This window comes from Naegleria gruberi (assembly GCF_000004985.1).
Source record: "Naegleria gruberi genomic scaffold NAEGRscaffold_13, whole genome shotgun sequence".
NCBI classification, from domain to species: domain Eukaryota; phylum Heterolobosea; class Eutetramitea; order Acrasida; family Naegleriidae; genus Naegleria; species Naegleria gruberi.
In genome coordinates this window covers 87,666-109,330 of record NW_003163314.1, presented here as the reverse complement: position 1 = coordinate 109,330, position 21,665 = coordinate 87,666, and the positions used below count along the sequence as shown (strand labels likewise).

General features: G+C 33.6%; 9 protein-coding genes and 2 non-coding genes across 11 annotated transcripts in view; 4 read left to right on the top strand and 7 right to left on the bottom strand.

Moving 5' to 3' along the window:
- Nucleotides 1–84: 84 nt before the first annotated feature.
- On the bottom strand, nucleotides 85–1,589 carry NAEGRDRAFT_65170 (uncharacterized protein; the record flags this gene model as incomplete). The annotated part of the gene is made up of 2 exons (XM_002679390.1): nucleotides 85–137; nucleotides 197–1,589. 2 exons carry the CDS (start codon nucleotides 1,587–1,589, stop codon nucleotides 85–87), a joined length of 1,446 nt encoding a protein of 481 aa, XP_002679436.1.
- Nucleotides 1,590–1,814: 225 nt separating this feature from the next.
- On the bottom strand, nucleotides 1,815–3,623 carry NAEGRDRAFT_47530 (uncharacterized protein; the record flags this gene model as incomplete). Its single annotated transcript, XM_002679389.1, has 1 exon — nucleotides 1,815–3,623. One exon carries the CDS (start codon nucleotides 3,621–3,623, stop codon nucleotides 1,815–1,817), a length of 1,809 nt encoding a protein of 602 aa, XP_002679435.1.
- Nucleotides 3,624–4,267: 644 nt separating this feature from the next.
- On the bottom strand, nucleotides 4,268–4,339 carry NAEGRDRAFT_t193. The gene has a single exon. It is a non-coding gene; the product is annotated as a tRNA-Glu (tRNA).
- A 2,933-nt stretch (nucleotides 4,340–7,272) lies between these two features.
- NAEGRDRAFT_t192 lies at nucleotides 7,273–7,353 on the bottom strand. Its single transcript has one exon. It is a non-coding gene; the product is annotated as a tRNA-Ser (tRNA).
- Nucleotides 7,354–7,751: 398 nt separating this feature from the next.
- On the bottom strand, nucleotides 7,752–8,363 carry NAEGRDRAFT_57464 (uncharacterized protein; the record flags this gene model as incomplete). The annotated part of the gene is made up of 1 exon (XM_002679388.1): nucleotides 7,752–8,363. The coding sequence occupies one exon, from the start codon at nucleotides 8,361–8,363 to the stop codon at nucleotides 7,752–7,754; it is 612 nt and encodes a 203-aa protein (XP_002679434.1).
- Nucleotides 8,364–10,045: 1,682 nt separating this feature from the next.
- On the top strand, nucleotides 10,046–11,447 carry NAEGRDRAFT_1225 (tentative phospholipase C; the record flags this gene model as incomplete). The annotated part of the gene is made up of 2 exons (XM_002679512.1): nucleotides 10,046–11,056; nucleotides 11,151–11,447. Coding segments are annotated over 2 exons (1,308 nt in total), but the record flags the coding sequence as incomplete, so codon positions are not given.
- Nucleotides 11,448–11,886: 439 nt separating this feature from the next.
- On the top strand, nucleotides 11,887–13,527 carry NAEGRDRAFT_47527 (uncharacterized protein; the record flags this gene model as incomplete). The annotated part of the gene is made up of 1 exon (XM_002679511.1): nucleotides 11,887–13,527. The coding sequence occupies one exon, from the start codon at nucleotides 11,887–11,889 to the stop codon at nucleotides 13,525–13,527; it is 1,641 nt and encodes a 546-aa protein (XP_002679557.1).
- A 42-nt stretch (nucleotides 13,528–13,569) lies between these two features.
- Nucleotides 13,570–14,706, bottom strand: NAEGRDRAFT_47526 (uncharacterized protein; the record flags this gene model as incomplete). Its single annotated transcript, XM_002679387.1, has 1 exon — nucleotides 13,570–14,706. The coding sequence occupies one exon, from the start codon at nucleotides 14,704–14,706 to the stop codon at nucleotides 13,570–13,572; it is 1,137 nt and encodes a 378-aa protein (XP_002679433.1).
- A 639-nt stretch (nucleotides 14,707–15,345) lies between these two features.
- Nucleotides 15,346–16,083, top strand: NAEGRDRAFT_65164 (uncharacterized protein; the record flags this gene model as incomplete). The annotated part of the gene is made up of 1 exon (XM_002679510.1): nucleotides 15,346–16,083. One exon carries the CDS (start codon nucleotides 15,346–15,348, stop codon nucleotides 16,081–16,083), a length of 738 nt encoding a protein of 245 aa, XP_002679556.1.
- A 4,318-nt stretch (nucleotides 16,084–20,401) lies between these two features.
- Nucleotides 20,402–20,728, top strand: NAEGRDRAFT_3246 (uncharacterized protein; the record flags this gene model as incomplete). The annotated part of the gene is made up of 1 exon (XM_002679509.1): nucleotides 20,402–20,728. A coding segment is annotated over one exon (327 nt), but the record flags the coding sequence as incomplete, so codon positions are not given.
- Nucleotides 20,729–21,409: 681 nt separating this feature from the next.
- NAEGRDRAFT_78999 (GPI anchored protein) overlaps nucleotides 21,410–21,665 on the bottom strand; it is a 2,004-nt gene continuing 1,748 nt past the window's right edge. The window contains exon 3 of the mRNA XM_002679386.1: nucleotides 21,410–21,665. Coding sequence (XP_002679432.1) covers nucleotides 21,434–21,665 — 232 coding nt within the window. The 3' untranslated portion in view covers nucleotides 21,410–21,433.

Here is a 21,665-nt window from a genome sequence, read left to right as displayed (position 1 = left end):
ATAATTTTAATTGGAGCTTTGGAATCTTCATTCTTATTAGAAACATAGGAACATGTCTTGTAGAGATGAATGGCATCTTGTATTTCATCTCCACAAAATGTTGCCTTGCATGACATGACATTTTCCAATGCACGTTTCTTGAATATTGATCCATAATTCCACAATGATGTTTGAATTACAGTAGAATATTTTCTACTCGAAATGGAAGGATCAATTTCAGTATAGTGATGATATTCAGAACTTTCAATCATGTTATCACTACCTCCTAATTCTTCAATGTTAGCAAACATGGTTTTCAATACATTTTCCAGTGAATAATTGACCGTTGTAACGAATTTTTGCATTTTCATGTCAGTAAATTTACAATAATTTTCTTTTGATTTAAATCCTGCTATTATTGGATTTGAATCCATTAGAATCTTCCAATCTTCAGTATGTTCGGCCAAATATTGAATGAATTCAAAATCAGAGTCTAGAATTGTTTTCATATTCAAATCTTCTTCAGTTAATTTGTAGTTTTCATGATAGTGTAAATATTTCTTTCTCTTTTTGGAAATTGTGTCAATAATATAGTTTGGCAAACTCTTTACATTCTTTTCCAACCACTTTTTAACAAACTTGGGATTAGCTTTTTGAAAAAGTGAAAAGTAATCTTCCAATTCAGAACTCAACATGTAAATTAACATTTTCAATTCATTTTCATCCAAATATTCTAGTAATAATTGAGAAGAGGGATTTGTCTTTTCTAGTGGCTGTCCAACATCACTTCCAGGGAATGACAATGTTGGAGAATTTACAAAACTTAGTGTTGTTGATGATACTGAAGGTGACAAGAACATTCCAGTATTATCTTCAGGTGAAGAGGAAACTTCAATTTCTTGACTAGCTTTCTCTGACAAATATTTCTTTAAATTTTCAGATTGTTTTCTGAACCATTTCACCAAATATTCGTGATTTTTCAAAATGGAATTGTCAGGTTGAATCTTTTGCATTTCCTCGAAGTTATACAAATATGGAAATGTATCTAATAATGAAAAGGAAAGTGAATTTTTTGATTGAATATGAATCAATGTCAAATATTGATCACACATTCTGAATAATGTTTCACAATTCTCAATTCTCTTTCTTCTATTCCTTGTTGGATCATAAAACTCATCTAAAAACATTAATTTATGCAATTTCAATAGGAAATCACCAGAATTTCCACTAGTTGACTTTAAATATTGTTGAAAGCGATCTCTCAATTCGACAATGCATGGAACCGTGAATGATCTTCCATCATGAAATTCAGTAAACGTTGCATTGCTATCAATAGTTAATTGTGAAGGAGAACTACTACAACCAGATGACGAATCATTCGTATAGAGTGGACCAACTGTAAGTTGAGTAGAACCGAAAGAACCTGAAGCAGACGAAACACTCTTACTTCTACTCATTATTGACTTTCTAATAACTTCCTCTTCTGTTGTTGTGGCTTTCTCAGAAAGCATGGATGACAAACTTCTTGTTGATCCATCCACGATAATTGTGCTGAGTGGAAAGTAATACAAATGTTTGGATGATGATGAAGGTTTAACTGCAGATTTCATTGAAGAATTGGGTGTCGCACCTTTAAAAGATGATTCTCTTATTGGATATGTGTTAGTTTTTCACTAATTTTTTTTTAAACTTAATTTTATCAAACACTTGCCAAAAGTCAAATGACATGTGATAGTATTTATGCGTTTAAGAGATGATAACAAGTATTTATGGACATTTCCCTCCATTTTAAACAACTATTGGTTAAATTGTGTGATCTGTTAATTTTTATTTGTCTAGTTTTTCTCCCATTTCAATTCAACATTTACTTTACAATGAACTTTACAATAATCTGCAAAAGTTTTCCAAATAAAATGCTTATCAGATTGTGGCATTGGGAAACCTTCCTTTTCTGATTTCTTCATTGATTTTTCCAAATATTCCAAAGTATCGTCTAGCATTTTCTTGGACGAAAGTTTGTGCACTACAAAATCTGAATTGAAAAACATTCCACCAACATTGAACATTCGTACATCAATTACTTTTGTTCTATTCGAATCGATTCTTGAAAAGATTCTCCCTCCAACAATAACTATCTTTACAGGAGCTTTAGAATCTTCATTCTTATTAGAAACATAGGAACATGTCTTGTAGAGATGAATGGCATCTTGTATTTCATCTCCACAAAACGTTGCCCTACATGAAATTACATTTTCCAATGAACGTTTCTTAAATATCGATCCATAATTCATAATTGAAGTTTGAATGACTGAAGAATATTTTCTACTCGAAACGGAAGGATCAATTTCAGTATAGTGATGATATTCAGAGCATTCAATCATGTTATCCTTTTCACCAATTTCATCTGTGTTACAAAGAGTTGTTTTCAAGACATTTTCAATGGAATAATTGATTTTTGAAATGAACTTTTGCATTTTCATATCTGGAATTTTCGAATAGTTTTCTTTTGATTTGAAACTTTGAATGATGGGAGAATCTGAATTCATTATTGTCCAATCTTCAGTATGTTCTGCTAAATATTGAATGAATTCAAAATCAGAGTCGAGAATTGTTTTCATATTCAAATCTTCTTCTCTCAATTTGTAATTTTCATGATAATGTAAATATTTCTTTCTCTTTTTGGATATTGTGTCAATAATATAGTTTGGCAAACTTTTTACATTCTTTTCCAACCACTTTTTCATGTATTTAACATTTGACTTTTGGAAGAGTGAAAAGTAATCTTCCAATTCAGAACTCAACATGTATGTTAACATTTTCAATTCATTTTCATCCAAATAATCGGCAAGTTTCGATTGTTCTGCTTGTTTTTCCTCAATGCCAGGTATGGATTTTGTTGGAGAATTAATATATCCACTCAATGTTGGAGAAGCCATCGATTCATTTAGGTCATGTGTTGATTCCTCTGGTGAAACTGGTGAAGTGGATTCTCCACCATTCAATACTTCTTGATTAGCTTTCTCTGCCAAATATTTCTTTAAATTTTCAGATTGTTTTCTGAACCATTTCACCAAATATTCATGATTTTTCAAAATGGAATTGTCAGGTTGAATCTTTTGCATTTCTTCAAAGTTATACAAATATGGGAATGTATCTAATAATGAAAAGGAAAGTGAATTTTTTGATTGAATATGAATCAATGTCAAATATTGATCACACATTCTGAATAATGTTTCACAATTCTCAATTCTCTTTCTTCTATTCCTTGTTGGATCATAAAATTCATCTAAAAACATTAATTTATGCAACTTGATGAGATAATCATCAGCTCTCCTAGTTGAAGTTTCTTTCAAAAACCTCTGAAAACGATCTCTCAGTTCATAAACACATGGAACAGTGAACGATCTTCCATCATGATATTCTGTAAATGTCATTGAACTGTCAACGGTCATTAATGATGGCGAGCTACAATTTGATGAAGTATCATTGAAAGTTTGGTTATTTCCAGTTGCTGCTGAAGATGTGGAATCTTGTTGAGAGAACGAGTCCACAATGGTGGTCAATAAATTAGTGGCACCATCAAGAATTACACAACTCAACGGAAAATAATACAGGTGGGATGAAGCAGAAGACTTTTTCCTCATTAGTTTGAATTAGTTTTGATTAGTTTTGATGGAAAACAGGCGTTGATGAGTGTTGTTGTGAAAATTAACGTCAATACGTATCAATTGACCAGACTAGGATGAGGTAGGGTATTGAATGATTTTTTTTTGGTTGGGTAATTGGGTACTTGATGATGTGAAAATGATTCTTGTGAAAAGTTATTTGTTTAGAATGGTAGTCAGAAACTATTTTAGATACTTGTTAACTTCATGATTATTTTGTTAATTTATTTTACGATTCGAAAAAAGTTAAATGGAATTTGTTGTTGAGCGAAGAATTTCTTTGAGGAGTCAAATGTGGCCACATCTCGACATTTGCTTTTACAAACGAAAACAATGGAACTAGCCCAAGTCTAGTAAATTAGTTAGAACTGTTCATTTTTTAATTAAAAACACTAAGCGTTGAAGATGAGAACTATTTCTATTGGAATGAAGTAAGAATTTTAAAAATATTCAGTTTCATTGAAGAAGGGACAAGTGCGTCAATGGTAGATAAGAAAAACAACAGGATATCCCATCGGATTGTTTGGAAGGAAATAATTTCTGACCTAAGCTTGTGGTCGAAAATCTCAAACAGGAACTATCACGAATTAAGACTAGTTTTTTGAATAATAAACAAAATGATTCTCCCATGCCGGGAATTGAACCCGGACCTCCTGGGTGAAAGCCAGGTATCCTAGCCATTGGACTACACGGGAATCTTATTCATTCCTCATAAAAATATGCTAATGTCTTAATATCTTAATAAATCGGAACCTAAAATCTCTTAATTAACCAACATCTAGGTCAGAAGGTGTTTAAACTTTGGTTATTCTATTTATTAATTGTACATTTTAATAATTGCTCTATAACACTATCAGTAAACTTAATTTTTTTGTCCTTTCTCTTTAACAATCTATGCTTTTCCTTAATTATCCTATACTGTTGTCTCTCCTGTTCATATTTTTGTTTTTCTTTTAGTTTTTGTTCATAAAGTTCAACAGTGTTCATTGCAGAAAGAATCTCTCCAGTTTTATATTCAAAAGGATTTGTTTTTGAATTCATCCACGAAAGACTTATAAACATGAAAAGGCATCCAACTATTTCAATAAGATGATCCACATTGCAAAAGTCCCAGGTTTGAATCTTGTTGAATACGAAATAATCCAATGAATAAGGTTGATGTGAACAAAAGAAAGTAATTTTACAACCATGGATAATGAAACAAAGAGAGAACATACTACCTTTTTTGAAGTTTGTTTGTTTTCTTTGCATTATGTGTGAAGTGAAAATACAGTTTCTCCATTCCTCTTCACTCTCTATTGACAAGTCATTTGAAACTATTCCACACATATTAAATTGTTCATAGCTAATTGCTAGTAATTGATTGACTAGGATATTTCCATTCTCATCTCTTAAATAATCATTCACCTTAACTTCAACTCCCATAGAATTAAAAAGCTTAATAATGAAATTCAAGAAGGGAATGTGATTTAACATTGAGGATCTCTTACTCTTCAAGTCATATTCTTCCTTTACAAAACTAGAAAAACATTTGAACATGGGAGAATAAATTGCTATCTTTGGGTATTCTCTAATGTATTCCTCCATATAAGAATCAGATTCAAACAATATCTTTCTAAAAAACAGCAAGCTGTACATGGTATATTTATCGAAATGGTCATTCAAAAAAAACGGAACTTGAAAGCTTTTCTCAAGATCATCATAGTAATCTTGTACATTCCATATCAGAAACAAATCAAGAACAAACTTATCAATAATTATTTCTTCTCTTTGCTCGGGAGATAAAACATCATATAATAATCTGCTTCGTTGTTCCATATTTTCAGACATTCGTGATTTAAAGAAAAGTTTGTTTTCCTTTAAGAAATTAGTTTTTTTGTGGATGTAAGTTTTCCAATGTTCAATATTCTTCCGTACAGCTTGGTTATGAGTTGAGAACAATAGTGTTTCAGCCATTTTTTTTTGAAAAACAATTAAGGGGATTTTCTCCGTATTAAAGTATTAAAACTACAATGTTCAATAAATCTTATTTCGCAGGAAATTATACTCTCTTTGCTTAAACTATTAAGCAACTGTATTAATGTCCTATTGAATTATTGTTCAAAAGGAAATTGAAAAAGCTCACTAAAAAGACTACAGCACCACAGGTTCCCAAGTTGTCTCCAACCTCAGTACTGATGTGGCTCGACGATGCTTAACTTCTCAAATCGGACGGGATGAGGTGCATTCATCGTGATATGGCCGTAGCCAACCACAATACAAAAATCATAATATTGAACTATTTATAAGATAAACTAAGTAAATATTCCAAGTGAATCAGTCCTTTGTTCAGGTTAATAAAAGTACTGCCTTTTTCCAGTATTGATATTGAACTTGTAGAAATAGTGTTGGCAGTATCCTAATGCTTCCTCACAGTTTGGATTCGTCAAATTTTTGAATTCTTCACCACATTCAAACTCTTCAATGAAACGTGGTAACCATTTCAATCTGCCCTCTTCTTTCACCAACTCACTAGCTGTCTTGTATTCTCCGTCATGTAAATAATAAGGCAGTTGAATAGGCCAACAAACAAGCTTTGGTATTCTTGCAAAACCTTTTCTGGTAAACTTCCTTCCAAATTTTAACATTAGGTTCCAATTGATTATTTGACATTTTTTTCCAAGTTTGGAGAAATGGACTATCACTTCCAAAAGAACTACTTTCTGTCAAAAACATAAATCTACAAACTGTTTGCAAAAAGATCTGATCAATCGTACTTGTACTAGAATATTTAAACAAATAGAATGGATCATATTCCAGTAAATATCTATTCATCGATGTAATGACACAAGTTTTGGTCAATTTTTCAATCACCAAATCTCTAAAATCCTCCAAATACCTTGGTCTTTCATGGCATTTCTCTAAAAAAGTTGCACTACCCAATTCCTTCAAAATACAATAATGTAACTGTTTACGAATTACCTTCATTATTACTGTCGTTCTATTTTCAATGGAACCATTCTTTCCAACTCTTTCGAAATTATCACTCAATTCCAAAAAGGAAAAATTCTTGAATTGTTTCCTTGTTTTTCTCTCTTTCGAGTTTCGTATAAGATCGAGATGATGTAATTGAATCATCCACACTCTATATGCTTCCGAACTTTTCAACAATTCATAAAATTGTGAAAAAGACAACATTAAATTACGTAAATCATCCAAATTGCAAAATGAATAAATATCCAAAATTAATTCTATGGGAAGAGAATTTATCAAGATGGGTCTTCAAGTTGCGACATTTTTTATTAATGAACTTTATTTGCAATTTCAATTTCATATTTGCAGAAAAACATAACAACTAGACTTTTGCTCAACATTCCTATGAGCACAATAATTACATTTATCAAGATTCTCTTCACATACACTCTCCACATCTGCATAGTCCCAACTCTTTGACGAAGAAAAGTTCAAGCTAAAAAACCTATCGACAGTTTAGAACAGCTCGTTCTAGATAATTACTTGGAGAAGAGAGGTAATATTTTCAGATATGATAGTATAACAGTTGTGGATGTGAAGATATAGAAAGTTGAAGTATTTAAAGTTAAACAACGGGAGAAAAGATCGCTGATATTGGGAGAAAGTAAAAGTCAGTCGCAGACTGCAGGATTCGAACCTACGAAGGTTTCCCCACGAGATTTCGAGTCTCGCGCCTTAACCTCTCGGCCAAGTCTGCTCTGGCTTCTTTGAAAAAAATGTTAATAAGAGCAATAAAAATTTGGTTTGTAATTTTTGTGATTATCAACGAACTCAAACAACCACCAGATCATGGACCATTTCCACGTTGATGGTCAATTTATTGGTAGTGTTGCTTGTGTAAACCTTAAATTATATTTTAAAAGAATAGAAAAAAGGATAAAAAGAATAATTTTGAGCTTATTCTTGTTATTATTTACAAAAAACTATTCAAATTTTGTAATAGAATTTTGCTAATTCCTTTCAAGCATGCCTAGATCTAATCAGATGATACTACTCTGACTGATAAATTTTAGTACCTAGTGAGTGGGAATATTTTCTCGATTCTTTTACATCCCGAAAAAATCCTTTTCATACACAGTTGACCCAATCATTCGTTCAAGTTTCTTTTTCATCTTGTGAGGTTTCACAACCCCGATTCATTAAATGACTCTCCCTATTATGTTGATTATTTTGATTATTTTGATTATTCCTTAAAGATAATTCCTTCCTTCTTTCTTCCATTCGTTTGAGAACTGATGGTGGTGGTTTAGTTTCCTGTACAATAGGTATAAAATCCCCAGTCTCTTGATCCTTACATATTGTCCTAAACAGTTTATACTCTTCCATATTGTTGCAAATTATTGTCATTCCAGTTGGAAGACATAACTGTTTGGGAAATATTAAATCAGATTCATCCTCATTGTTCTTCCCTTCCTCTACTCTCACATTGTTAAATAAATAATTATTTGTAGCATTAAAAGTAGAATCACTATTATTCATAAGGGTATCATTTCCACTTTTCGAATTCAAATTATTCGGCGACTGTAAATTAAAATCAAAATTATCAAATATTAAAAATTCATCCTGATCATCATTTACATCCTCTCTCGGTATCATGTTATTAATTATTGATAGCAATTCATTCGTATTACCATCCAATTCTAATCCTAATAATAATGGCTGCTGTTCATCGTGTACAACAAACTGCAGAACCGCATTTTCCTTCATCTCGTTACTACTATTGCTGTTACTTGTAACAGACATTTTTTTTATTTTTAGATTTAAAAAAACAAAACGTGAAAGCACAATTTAAATAGAGGAGATTGCCGGTAACGTGATATTGCTCCAAAGATATTTAAAATAGAGTACGTTTGTTATGGAATCAGTAAGGTGAATCTATTAAATTGGAAGGAAAACGTGTCTATTCTTATTGATATTAATAGCTTGTTTAATTTTAGGCATTAAAATTTAGAATTTTAGGCTTCGGAATGAACTTGTAATGTTACATGAAGTTAGGTAGAAAATAAGTGATGTTAAGAATTTCATTGAAATAACAATTAACGCTTTGTTGTGTAAATATCAAATGAGTATCCACCTGGTACACAACCATTTGGCAACATGCTCCGACATTTGACAATTAGAAAAAAATGTCATCCTATCCAACAAGCCCAGGAGCATTGGATGATTTGCCTTCATCATCATTATCTTCATCACCCTCACCACTACAACCACCCATCATCACCTCATCCATCATCAATAATAGTAGAACAACAACAATAACAACAACAAATCACAATAATGAATCTTCACCTCGAGGTGGAGCTTCCACGTTGGAAGTGATAATAGTGAATTGTGTGAACAGATTTGCATTGATCAACATTTACTACAAACCTATCAATATGCTGAACCAGCCTATATTAACAAGATTTTACAAGAATTCAAGTCGGGAAGAAAGTTAAAATCATCCCTTGAGAAGAAAGCTACCACACTCAAGGATCATTATTTTGTATTGGATGATGAGGAAACTTTTATAGAGGTAAAGGATTCGAAAAAGAAGGAAACTAAAGTACATGGTATGTAGGAAATATTCTAAACTATTTAAACCTGTTATTATCAAAACAAACACGTACTATTTATTATTATGATGTGTAATATTGATGAAAATAATTGAAATTTAATGATTTGATATTGATAGTGTTTTTACGAGATATTAAACAAATTTGTGGTAGTGACATGATGGGTAAAGCAGCAAAAACTCAATCAAAAGGTTATTTTGGTAGAAAAATAGAGTCACCACAATTGGAACATGGATATACAATTATTTATGGTGCCAAGGATGAACAAATTGATATCATGTGTGAGAGTTTGAATGAATTTAATGAAAATATTTGTTTACTCAATTACTTGATTAGAGAATCAAGAATTAGTTATGATAGAGATCCAACCAAGTTGTTGATTTTAAAACATTGGATGAAAGCTGACGTGAATAATGATGGACAACTGGATTACAAGGTAAGTTTTATTCACATTCAATTTTTTTATTTAATGTATTAAACAATTTTTGCTATTATTAGGAAGTTGTAAAATTATGCCAAAAGTTGAATATTGACATGTCAAGTAAATCAATGAAACAAAAATACAAACAATTTGATACAGATGGAAGTGGATATATTGAATACCAAGAATTTGTTGAATTTTACAAATCTATGATGAGAAGACCTGAAATTGAAAGTACAATCTTTGCCAGATATTCAAAGAAACACCAATTAGTACTCTCTCAACAATTCTTTGAGTTTATTCTCTCCCAACAAGATGATCAAGATATTAAAACAGTTGAAGATGCAGAAAAATTAATGCAAAATCATGGAGCCATTCAAACAGAAATGGGATTGGGTTTGACAAGTTATGATTTTACCAGATATTTATTTTCACAAGCAAACTCAATATTGAAACCAGGATTTAAGAAATTACATCAAGATATGACTCTACCACTGTCTCACTACTTTATTTCATCTTCTCACAATACCTACCTGACAGGACATCAATTGAAAGGAGAAAGCTCTGTTGAAAAGTATAGAGATGTACTGTTGACTGGCTGTCGTTGTGTCGAATTGGATTGTTGGGATGGTAAGGATGAACCAATCATTTTCCATGGTCACACTCTCGTCTCTAAAATTAAATTCAGAGATGTAGTCCAAATTATTCACGACTATGCCTTCAAAGCGTCAGAGTACCCTGTAATTTTATCATTGGAAGTTCACTGCAGTGAACCACAACAAGAAATGATGGCCAAGATTATGGTCCAAATATTTGGAGAGGATTTGTACATGCCTCCACCTGAAGATATTGTGACATATCCATCTCCTCACGAATTGAGGAGAAAGATCCTTCTCAAAGGTAAGAGATTGTGCAGTGGAACTGATGAAGATGACGATGAGGAGGAAGACGATGAGGATGACGAAGCTGTCTCTACTCCATCCTCCTCGAAGGAGAAACCAAAGAAGGAAAAGAAAAAGTCCAAAGTTGCCAAAGGTCTCTCAGATATAATTGCATTGTGTGCAGTTTCATTCCATGGAGAGTTTGCTGAGCCATGTTGGAAAATGCACAGCTTCTCTGAAGGTAAATTGGAAAAGCTCCTAAAGAAGGATCCAGAAGCCCTTGTCAAGTATAATAAGAATCACATCTCTAGAACCTATCCAAGAGGTACCAGAATTTCATCAAGTAATTACAATCCAATGTTGGGCTGGGCCACTGGTTGTCAAATGGTTGCTCTCAATTATCAGACCTATGATGAACATATGAGATTTAACGAAGTTTTATTCGAGGAGAATGGAAAATGTGGCTATGTTGTAAAACCTGACTTTTTACGTTTAGAGGGCATTCCAAGTCCATTCTCTGCTGGAACTTCACCAGTATTATCTGTTGTTTTTACAGTGAGTTTCTATTCTTTATTTTTATTATTAACTTTATATTTTAAATAATTGAATGAAATTACTGGAATATTTTATTGGAAAGGTTGTTTGTGGAGAACAATTGCCAAAACCAGGTATGAGTGATAAGGGAGAAATTGTTGATCCATTTGTCAGACTTCAAGTATTAGGTATTCCACAAGATGAATATGATGAAAAGTCAGAAAGTGTAACTGACAATGGTTTCAATCCAGTTTTTAACAAGAGATTTGCCTTTAGCATTACCTGTCCAGAGTTGGCTGTAATTCGTATTTCAGTTTATGACAAGAACAAGACTGCGAATGAATTTTTATGTGAAAATTATCTTCCAGTTCGTCAATTAAAGAAAGGTTGCAGAAGTATTCCAATGCTCAATCAATATGCCAAACCGATTGATGGATGTGTTCTCTTTGGTGAAATTAGAATGAGAGAATTGAGAAGAACTATGAGTGTTGGAAGTGACAAAGCCAATACACCAACCACCGATTTATTAAGCACAGCACAAACTTTGGCTGGTTCAATTGGAAGTGGTGGCTCACTAATTAGCCCATCTCCTCTTGGAACGAGTTTGAATAATACTAGTTTGGAATTAGGTGGAAGTAACACTCCTCTCTCTCCATCTGCAGATAGAAGAGCTTCAACAAACTCGTATAATCAGGAGATTTCATTCTTTGATGTTTTAAATGATGTGTAAATAAATTAATTTAAACTAGTTTCTTTTATTAAGGGCAATAATGAAAGAATTGAAAAAAAAATCTTCTACCATTTTCTGGAACATCTGAATGAAAATCACCAGAAAAAAAATGCCAAAACAAAACAAGAAGAGAAAACACGCAGAAACATCATCATCTAAAGAAGAACATGTTGATGAAAATATTGATGGTGTTTTATTTAATGAAATGACCTCTGTCAATGATCAATTACTTTCACTTTCTAAAAAGGTGAAATTGGTTGGTCATCATTATTTTGTAAATAATAGTTCCATGATTGATGAATTTGTGGGCAATATTAACGAATTCTTGAAGGATTTGGATGTGCATAGAAGAAAAGTTTCGTCCGATCAATTAAACTCTGATAATTTATTTCACATTTATCAATTTTTGGATTTACCAATTCTGATGAATTCCTGTCAATTGGTATCCAAGACTTGGAGAGAAACCTTGAAGAGACTTTCGTTTAAAGTGAAATTAGGTTCTAAAAGTTATACAAAAAGAAATTCAGTCAAAATTGGAAAGGAAGAGATTACCAGTTTATTAGATGGATCATTTATCAAGAATGTCACTTCATTGTCATTGTTTTCTGCTGGTGTGGATACATTTCAAGCTCTTGCTTCTTGTAAAAAGTTGGACAATTTGACAAAATTGGATTTATCATCTAATAATATGGGAATTCAAACTGTGAAGAATTTAAAGAAATGTTCAATTAAGAATTTGACAAAATTAAACTTGTCCGGTATGAGAAAGTTTACAGAAAAGGAGGTAAAAGAGTTGCTCAATAGCAGTTTCATGTCTAGTGTTAAAAAATTAGATTTATCAAGTCATGATTATCCAGAAACAATTCTTCAAATCATGTCAGAATCCAAATATTTGAATCAACTCACTCATTTAAAATTACCACAACATGTTCAATATTTGAAGAAAGGAGATAATGGACTAGTCCCATTTTTGAAAGATAAGGTCAATCTGGAATATTTGGCTATTAGAAATCGTAGCTTGAATGAATCTCAATACCCAAACTTGTTTACAAGTTTAACCAATATTACTAGCCTTGATCTTTCCTACGGTTACATGCCAAATAGTGAATTTGTAAATTTAATTTTTTCTCCAAGTTTACCAAAACTCACAACACTCAAAGCTGAACGGTTTAATTGGACAAATGCAAACATATTTAAAGAGAGAACACAGTATACCAAAGAAAATTCAGAGGTTGTACAGTGTCCTCCAAACTCCCAAAGCTCAATTACTGATTTGTATTTGAAAAATACCTACATTTCAACCTTTCCTTCCCTCACTTATCATTGCCCAAATCTAAAGAGGCTCACCATCTCTAATTCATATGCTTTAGATTGCGAAAACAAGGAATTATTGAAAAGTACCTATGTTACCTTTTTGAGTGCTCCTACCTTATCTAATTTGGAATACTTGGATATTTCTGACTTGACTTGTTTAGAATCTTTATTCGAAATCATTTTCGATTCATCAGTCTATTCCAATTTGAAGGAATTAATTTGTAAATGCTCCAATGTACATGGAATCAAATTGTATGAAAACCTTGTTTCAAAATGTACCAATTTGGTAAATTTGAGAAACTTTGATGCATTTGCAGTTTCTGCATCAAGTGAATGTGTGAAAGCTTTGCAAACTAATCCAACTTTTGCCAAGTTAAGGAAAGTTAGAATCAACTCATATGATCACCAAGAATTATTAAGTTATTGGAATAAATAAAGTATGAAAAATTAATAAAATACAATTTATGTAGTACAAGATTTAGAAACACTTTCTGTGGACAATTTGTTCACCGGCATCCTCATATTCTTCCTTGGTAACCCACATCTGTTGGAAGGTTGACAAGCTCGACAAGATGGAACCACCAATCCAGACAGAGTACTTTCTTTCTGGTGGAGCAACAACCTTAACAGACATAGAAGCTGGAGCCAAACCAGTCATTTCCTTCTTCAATCTTTCTGGAATACCTTCGAACATGGTAGTACCACCAGACATGACAATATTGTTGAAGAGATCCTTTCTGATATCAATATCACACTTCTTGATAGTATTGTTAGTAGTTTCATGGATACCTGAAGCTTCAAGACCAATGAGCATTGGGTTGAAGAGAGCTTCTGGACATCTGAATCTTTCGTTACCAACAACAATGACGTTACCATCAGGGAGTTCGTAGTCCTTTTCAATGGAAGATGGGTTGGTGGAGAAGTTCTTCATTTCTTCATCGAAGTCTTGAGCAACATAGGAGAGCTTTTCCTTAATGTCTCTGACAATTTCCTTTTCAGCAGTAGTGGTGAATTGATAACCTCTTTCAGTCAAGAGCTTAACCATCCATTCAGTCAAGTCACGACCAGCCAAATCAATTCTTTGGACAGCGTGTGGCAAGGAGTAACCTTCATAGATTGGAACAGTGTGAGTAACACCATCACCAGAGTCAACAACGACACCAGTAGTTCTACCAGAAGCATACAAGGACAAGACAGCTTGGATAGCAACATACATAGCTGGAACGGAGAAGGTTTCGAACATAATCTTGGTCATCTTTTCTCTGTTAGTCTTTGGATTGAGAGGAGCTTCAGTCAACAAAACTGGGTGTTCTTCTGGAGAAACTCTCAATTCATTGTAGAAAGTGTGATGCCAGATCTTTTCCATGTCTTCCCAACAAGTAACAATACCGTGTTCAATTGGGTACTTCAACTTCAAGATACCTCTCTTGGATTGAGCTTCATCACCAACATAGGCGTCCTTACCACCCATACCAACCATGGTACTTTGCATCTTTGGATAACCGACAATAGATGGGAAAACTGATCTTGGAGCATCATCACCAGAGAAGCCAGCCTTACACATACCAGAACCGTTATCGACAACCAATCCTTGAACTTCTTCACAGAATGACATTCTTATTTGTTTGTTGTTTTTTTTCTTGTTGTAATTATGAGTAAGGTTGTTCCGTGTGTGGGTTGTTTAAAAATTGATTTGCCTTAACAACGGAGTGAGGTTGTGTGGCCTTGTTGCGCCACGTCAACAAGCCGCAGGTTGGATCTTAACAAGAAGGGTTGAAAGAACTCTAGCCGTCGACTATTGTTTGCGCGTTGTTTGTGTTGTTGTTGGGCGAGTTTAGAAGTTGAACGGTGCGATTTGAGTTGTGCCTTAATGATGAACAGAGGAAGAGGCCGTAACACAAGAGTCAAATGCACCTTTTCATTACAGTTGAACGTACTTACAATACTTTACAACTCTAATTGAATTGAAGCTTCTGTGGAGCAAGCAATCTGGTTGGACAGTTGATCTTTCCAATAATACCACTTTCCACTTTTGAAAGAGTTGCTTGTTCTTACTTGTTCTTCAAGTGTAGTGAGAAGATACTAAGCAGTAGATTATTAGTGCGAGATGATCATTGCAGAGATAGTATTATTATTATTACACAATTAGATTGAATATATTATTATAATTTAAAGAATGACCATTTTCCGATAATTGAATCATAATGATAAATATTAATAATAATATTTAAATTAAATAAAATAAAAAAAAATAATGATGGATTCTATTCTACCACCAATACCAATTTCACTCTACGACTTTTTCGGATCAATTTGGATAATACCTGGAACAATTGGATCAATTATTGGAGATCCTCTCGTTTGTTATTTGGCCTATATTCTCTCACCTAAGGTTAAAAATCAAGATGCCTCTGGTCCTGTTCGTATCCGATGGCCAATTGTTACATTCATGTTACAAATTATTTTCGGTTTGATTAGGACTGGATTATTCTTTCTTTTAGTTTTTTGGACAAGGTACTATTGTTTGGAACATAATGTACGTGGAGTTTTCAATGGATTCATTCCGGAGGATGATGATGCAGATGAGGATGAAATTAATAAGAGAATGTATGAAAATAGTGCCAATGCTGCTTTTGGATTTATCAAGATGCACTTTTTCATTATGAATTTTGCCAGCTCTTATATTGGTCATGTAATTTCATCAGCAAAGACTGGTTATGTTGCCAATCCAATGGCTGATCAAATGGCCGATCAACCTAATAATGCCATTCCACCAGAAATGATGAAACTCGATCTGAATTTAATTTGTCATGCAGCCTCAGTTGTCATTTATGTTTATATTGTATTGATATTTGTTTGGTCTGTTATTGGATTATCAACTGCATTAATGGTTGCTGTTGTTCATATTGCATTAATTTTAGTAATTTATAGAAATGTTGTCAAGATGATTATTAATACTGTTAAAAAACTCTTTTCTAATAAGACTGATTAAATTATTCCAGAATTCTCTCTTTAATTTTCACTATCTTAATTATTATTATTTAAATAAATTATTAAATTCTAATTCTTTGAATAAAACATTGTAATTTAGGAATTACTTGATCTGAATACATAGATTTCGTCTCTATCATTCCACCAACATTCGGATAGAATTGAAAATCATGTTGCATTTAAATCTTCGTTCATGTTCTTTTAAACTTTGGTCAAATCATCAATTTGAATAATAATTACTACCAGATCAAATCGATGAATTATCAGCCTTCTTTCCATAGAAACGTGAAGATGGGTGTAATTGGCTTCCAAATCATGAAAACAATTTTTAATTAATTTTCAAGCAGAACAATAAAAAAAATTTAGAAGAGCAAACACTTCTTCTCTCACCCAAACGACAAACTTTGGTTGTTCGTCTTTTTTGCTTCTGTGACCGGAAAGTCATATCCGTTTGTCTCTAGGTTCATCAATATTGTTTGATATAACATTATCAGAATCATATAGAGGTTCTGAAGTTTTGTGAGTTTTAGAGTGTAGTCAAGAGAACCAGAGATTTTATTTAAAGAACGAAAAAGATCAAGATTGTTTGATACACACACAACATGAATAATTACGAAGATTTTGAAGGATCTGAAGGAGAGGGATTCCTTCAACATAGTACTGATGATGAATTTTTCGATATGGATATGGTTCAAACATCGGAAGAAGATACTGTACAGTCAAATGAAAATACCACCAACACTGAGAATACTAAACCAACATCAACAACAACACCCACTAGGCTCAATCCAAAGTCTTCCTTCTATTCACCTCTTTCCTCTGCCTCTTCATTTCATTTTAGTGGAGGATTAGAGGATGATACTGATGAAAAGGCTTCTCCTCATCCACACGATTCATCTTCTTTCACTGACATTCCACAACAACAACAACCTAAACATCATCATCATGATTCACCAATTTATGGTCAAGAGGAAGAGGAGGAAGAAGCAGAAAATTATGACAATAGTTTCCATCATTTTGATAACTGGAACAAAATACCAGCATCAGCAACAACTAACTACAAAAAACCAACGTTTCCTTCTCTCCCAAAGAACCATTTCAAGAAGGAAACTTCTGGTTATACAATAGATAGTGATACGAGTAGTGATGACGAGGAAATTAAACAACGTTGTTCTTTCAATAACAACCAAACAACATCAAAAAGACCACCCAGGCCAAATCACAGAAGAACAAATTCCGCTGATTTTGCCTTTTCTGAATCAGTACCAACAGTGTCATCATCGAGGTTAAATATTAGTATTAGTGGTAACCCTTCTCCGAATACCTCAAACCTCCATCATCACCATAGAAACTCTAGAAGTGGAGACAATTATAACCTTCAAAGTGTTGCCTCTCCTACAATTCATCAAATTCACTATTCCCAACCATACCACACTCCTTCATCTACAAATGTTCAAATTCTTTCTCAATCCCTTCCTTCCAATTCTTTCGTCATGCCAAATGAACAACACCCTCATTTTCATCAACAACCTCCAGTAGTAAATGGTCATCACAACCAGGACTCGAAAAATTCCAGAAGCTACTCTCTAAATACTAGAAGATCAGGCACATTTAATCAAATTTCCATAAGAACTTCCTCGCAAACATCAACACCAATCTCTGATACAACACAACCACCACAAAGGAAAAGAGGTCACAAACGTGTTTCCTCTGCAACAAATATTTATTTTGCATCACCTTTGAATAATCCTTGTGCCTCTGCAACTTCACCAACTTCAATGCATGTGCAAATCGTAACAGAGCAACTCTTTGATCCTTGCTCGCATTCAGAACCATCATCAGCTAGGAGAGGAAGTGGAACAACAACTAGTACGACAACCACAACACTAACAGTTGTTTCATCAACACCTTCATCAACAATCCCTAGACCACCTTCTCATGTCCATAACGAGGAAGGATTCACAATTGAGGAAGTGGAGGATGATGACGAAACATTGCCAAGTCTTGAATCAACTTCTGTAGCAAGTGGAGATGGTGATTATTCATCTAGCTCTAGTCACGAAAAACGTGATTATAGAACAAAGAAACCTCATTCTATTATTACAAATCAAGATCGCAATATTATGGCAGTTTTACAGCCTAGTACACCTCATTCAGAACATTCCATTTCACCTAAGGAGAGCATTCATCAAGTAAGAAGGATGTCTGCAACTTCTCCAAATATTCTTCCACTACAGAAAAATGGAACAAGAACCTCAATAGTTGTTCAAACCATTAAGGTTAAATGGAACGATCCAGAGAATGAAAAATCCCCTCCAAAAGAAAAGAAAAAAAAGGAAAAGAAGGAAAGGAGATTACGACATGGACGCTCAGTTGTTGTGAACAAGTCTCAGGTTTCAGATGCTATTGCCAAAAAAAGAAGAGAAAGAGCTAATAGTCACAAGAGGAGATTTTTTGATGTTTCGACTCAAACTGATGATGGAACATCTGAAAACAAGACACCTTTAGAAAGCGAATCACAAATTAGCGTAGAACGTACAGAAGTACCTGCTTCGCAAGTCACCGAAACCATTACACCAAAAGAGGTCAACTACAGCTCAGATGAAGAAATATCTTCTGAAGCTGATTCTGAACAATCAGACACATCCACAGAACCATCAAGTACCAATAGTGGAACTCATGATTTGGATGAATATCATTTTGGTGATGCATTTTTAGATGGAGGAGAATATATTTTTGAAATTGATGGAGGAATAGACGAGTTGAATCATGCTCTGCAGAATAATGAAGAAATTCAAATAGAAATCCCAATGACATTCATAGTTACAAAGTCAAATGTTGCTTCATCCAGTGCTACACCACTCACAGCTAGGCAATCGACAATTATTCAAATTCCAAATATTACTATGGATACATTCCATCCTGGAGAATACTTTAGCGATTATACTCATGCAGATAATCAGGATGATAACATGGAATCGATTGAAAATTTGCTAGAGGCAAACACTACTTTGGATGACCTTAAGAGAAAGATCATTTCTCAAAAGTATACTAGCTCACATCAACCTGTAGATGATGATGATCTTCCTGATGTGAATGCTATTGTTTTGAAATACAGAGATGCTGAAGGAGACTTGATTACAATCAGATCTACTGAAGAGTTGAAAATTGCCTATATGGAATACCTGAATGCAAAAAAGAGAGAAAAAGAAACTGTCAAGATAGAAGAACTAGATGATAATGACCAACCTGTTTTTGAACTGGAAGCTCACGTAAATCCAGGCGTCAGGTATACAGAGGATTATTCCAATGATTCTGATGGAAGCGTATTTTCTATTGGTACTCCAATGATAGAACATGATCCTTTTATTATCATTGCTTCAGATTTTGCAAACTCACAAATGGACAGAACTAATATCTATGTTGATAATATGCAACAGCAAGTTGTTATTGTACAACAACAAGTTAGTCATTCTCCATCCCATTCCATCTTGCAAACCACATACATGAGCCCAACAATTTCACATGGACATCACCATCATCACCACCTGTATGGCAATCATTCCCATCAAAACTTCCAACACTTTGCTCATAGTCCTCATGCCCACTCAGCTTATGGATATCAAACTCCAACTTCCTACTCATCCAAGAAAAGTCTACATAAGAGTTTTTCTGAAGATGACATGTTTAAACCACAGTTTGAGAATAGCAAAAAGACACCACCTTCAGAAAGATATGACCATGACGATTTTGAAGAAACACCTGTCCAACCACCTAGGAAATCAAGTGTAACTAACTCTGAGCTAAGCAAAACCCTATCAGCTGACGAAACACCTACATCATCATCTTTTTCTTCCATGTCAATGGAAGAGCAACAAAAAGCTCTTTGGTATCGTGGAGTTTACCATTTCAGTTCACTTTATTGTCCATCATTTAAAGAACAACAAAAACTATTTGATACCATTCAAATTGGTAAACAGCTTGGTGCTGGTAGCTTTTCAGTTGTGTACAGTGCTATGCACATTTTAACAGGACAATCATTTGCTATGAAAATTTGTTATCTGGATACACTTAAGAAAACATTCAACACAGAGGTGCCAGAGGTCATCTTTTCCAAGATTATCAATGAAATTAAGATTTTGGAAGATATTGGAGATCATGCTAACATTGTAAAATTTATTGCAAGTGATTTATTCAAATACGTTCTGTTCAAGGATGATAAATCCTGTGCAGCAATTTATAGACCTGATATTATTTGTATGGTAATGGAATTAGTACAAGGAGAAACCTTGGATGTAGTTATCAGAAAGAATGCTATGGGTCGTTTGCATGAAAATATTGTGAGAATTTATGCCAAACAAATATTTGAGGCATTGACATACTTGCATGATAAGAATATAGTTCACGGCGATATCTCACCTTACAATATCATGCTTAACCAATGGGGTGTTATCAAAATGATCGATTTTGGTTTATCTAAAAAGATGAACGCAGATGCTGCATCAGATAAGCAAACAAAGCAAATCAACGGTACTCCAATGTATATTGCACCTGAAGTCATGGAATCTTTGAATCAAGGCAAACCATCTGATATTTTCTCTGCAGGTTGTGTTATTTTGGAAGCACTTACAGGAAGATGTCCGTATCCAGCATTCCAACCTCTCAGAGAACCAATTCATGTTTTCGTTGAAATTCTCAAAGCTAGAAAGTCTCCAGCAATAACTGACGAAGAGATGGAAAATTTCTTCGTTTCAGAGACAGCCAGAGACTTTTTGGTTAAATGTCTAGAGTGGGATCCAGAAAAGAGAAGTACTGCGAAATCCCTTCTCGACCATCCTTTCCTTAAACCATTAACAGAGGAGGAAGTATTAAAGTCCCTCATGGAAAGCAAATTCAAGAGTAAGGAACAGAAGAACATTCAAAGAGGAAATATTACTGAACATGTATCGAATGAATCTGTAGCTGGTTCTGAATCTTTAGAAGACTCTGATGAAGGCGTTGAAGACGACAGTGACTTTTATGATGATGACGAAGACGAAGAAGAAGAACACTCAGACAGTTGTGAAGAGCAATCTACAGGTGCTTAGTATTAATAAATTTCACTTTCAACGATTCTTTATTGGGTTTTCTTTGTGCATACCTTTCATCAATAGAAAAACAGTGCACAGGTCTATAATTAATGATAATTGTCTAGGTATTTTTTGAGGTGGAGAATGATGAGAAGAAATGGAAGTTTTTTATCAGTTGGATTTTTCAGTGATTGAAGTTGCTCATTACACCTCTGCGAATTCATTAATAAGTGAACTTTGGAGAATCTTGATTTTGATGGAATAATAAATTAATTTACTGTCTTAGAGAGATTTTTGAAATTCTCTCAGATTTGGTATTGACATTGGTTTTAGAACACATTGTAAAGTCAACCATATTTTGAGGAATGTTAATGGTTGGTCTGAGTTTATCGAGTGGAATTTGTTCTCCAACGTATGGTCCAACTCCAAATACTCTTGTCCATTCAGTGTCCACGATTTGATAGAAACGATCATACAGTCCATTACTAGCCAAATAAGTAGAAGTGAATTTTGA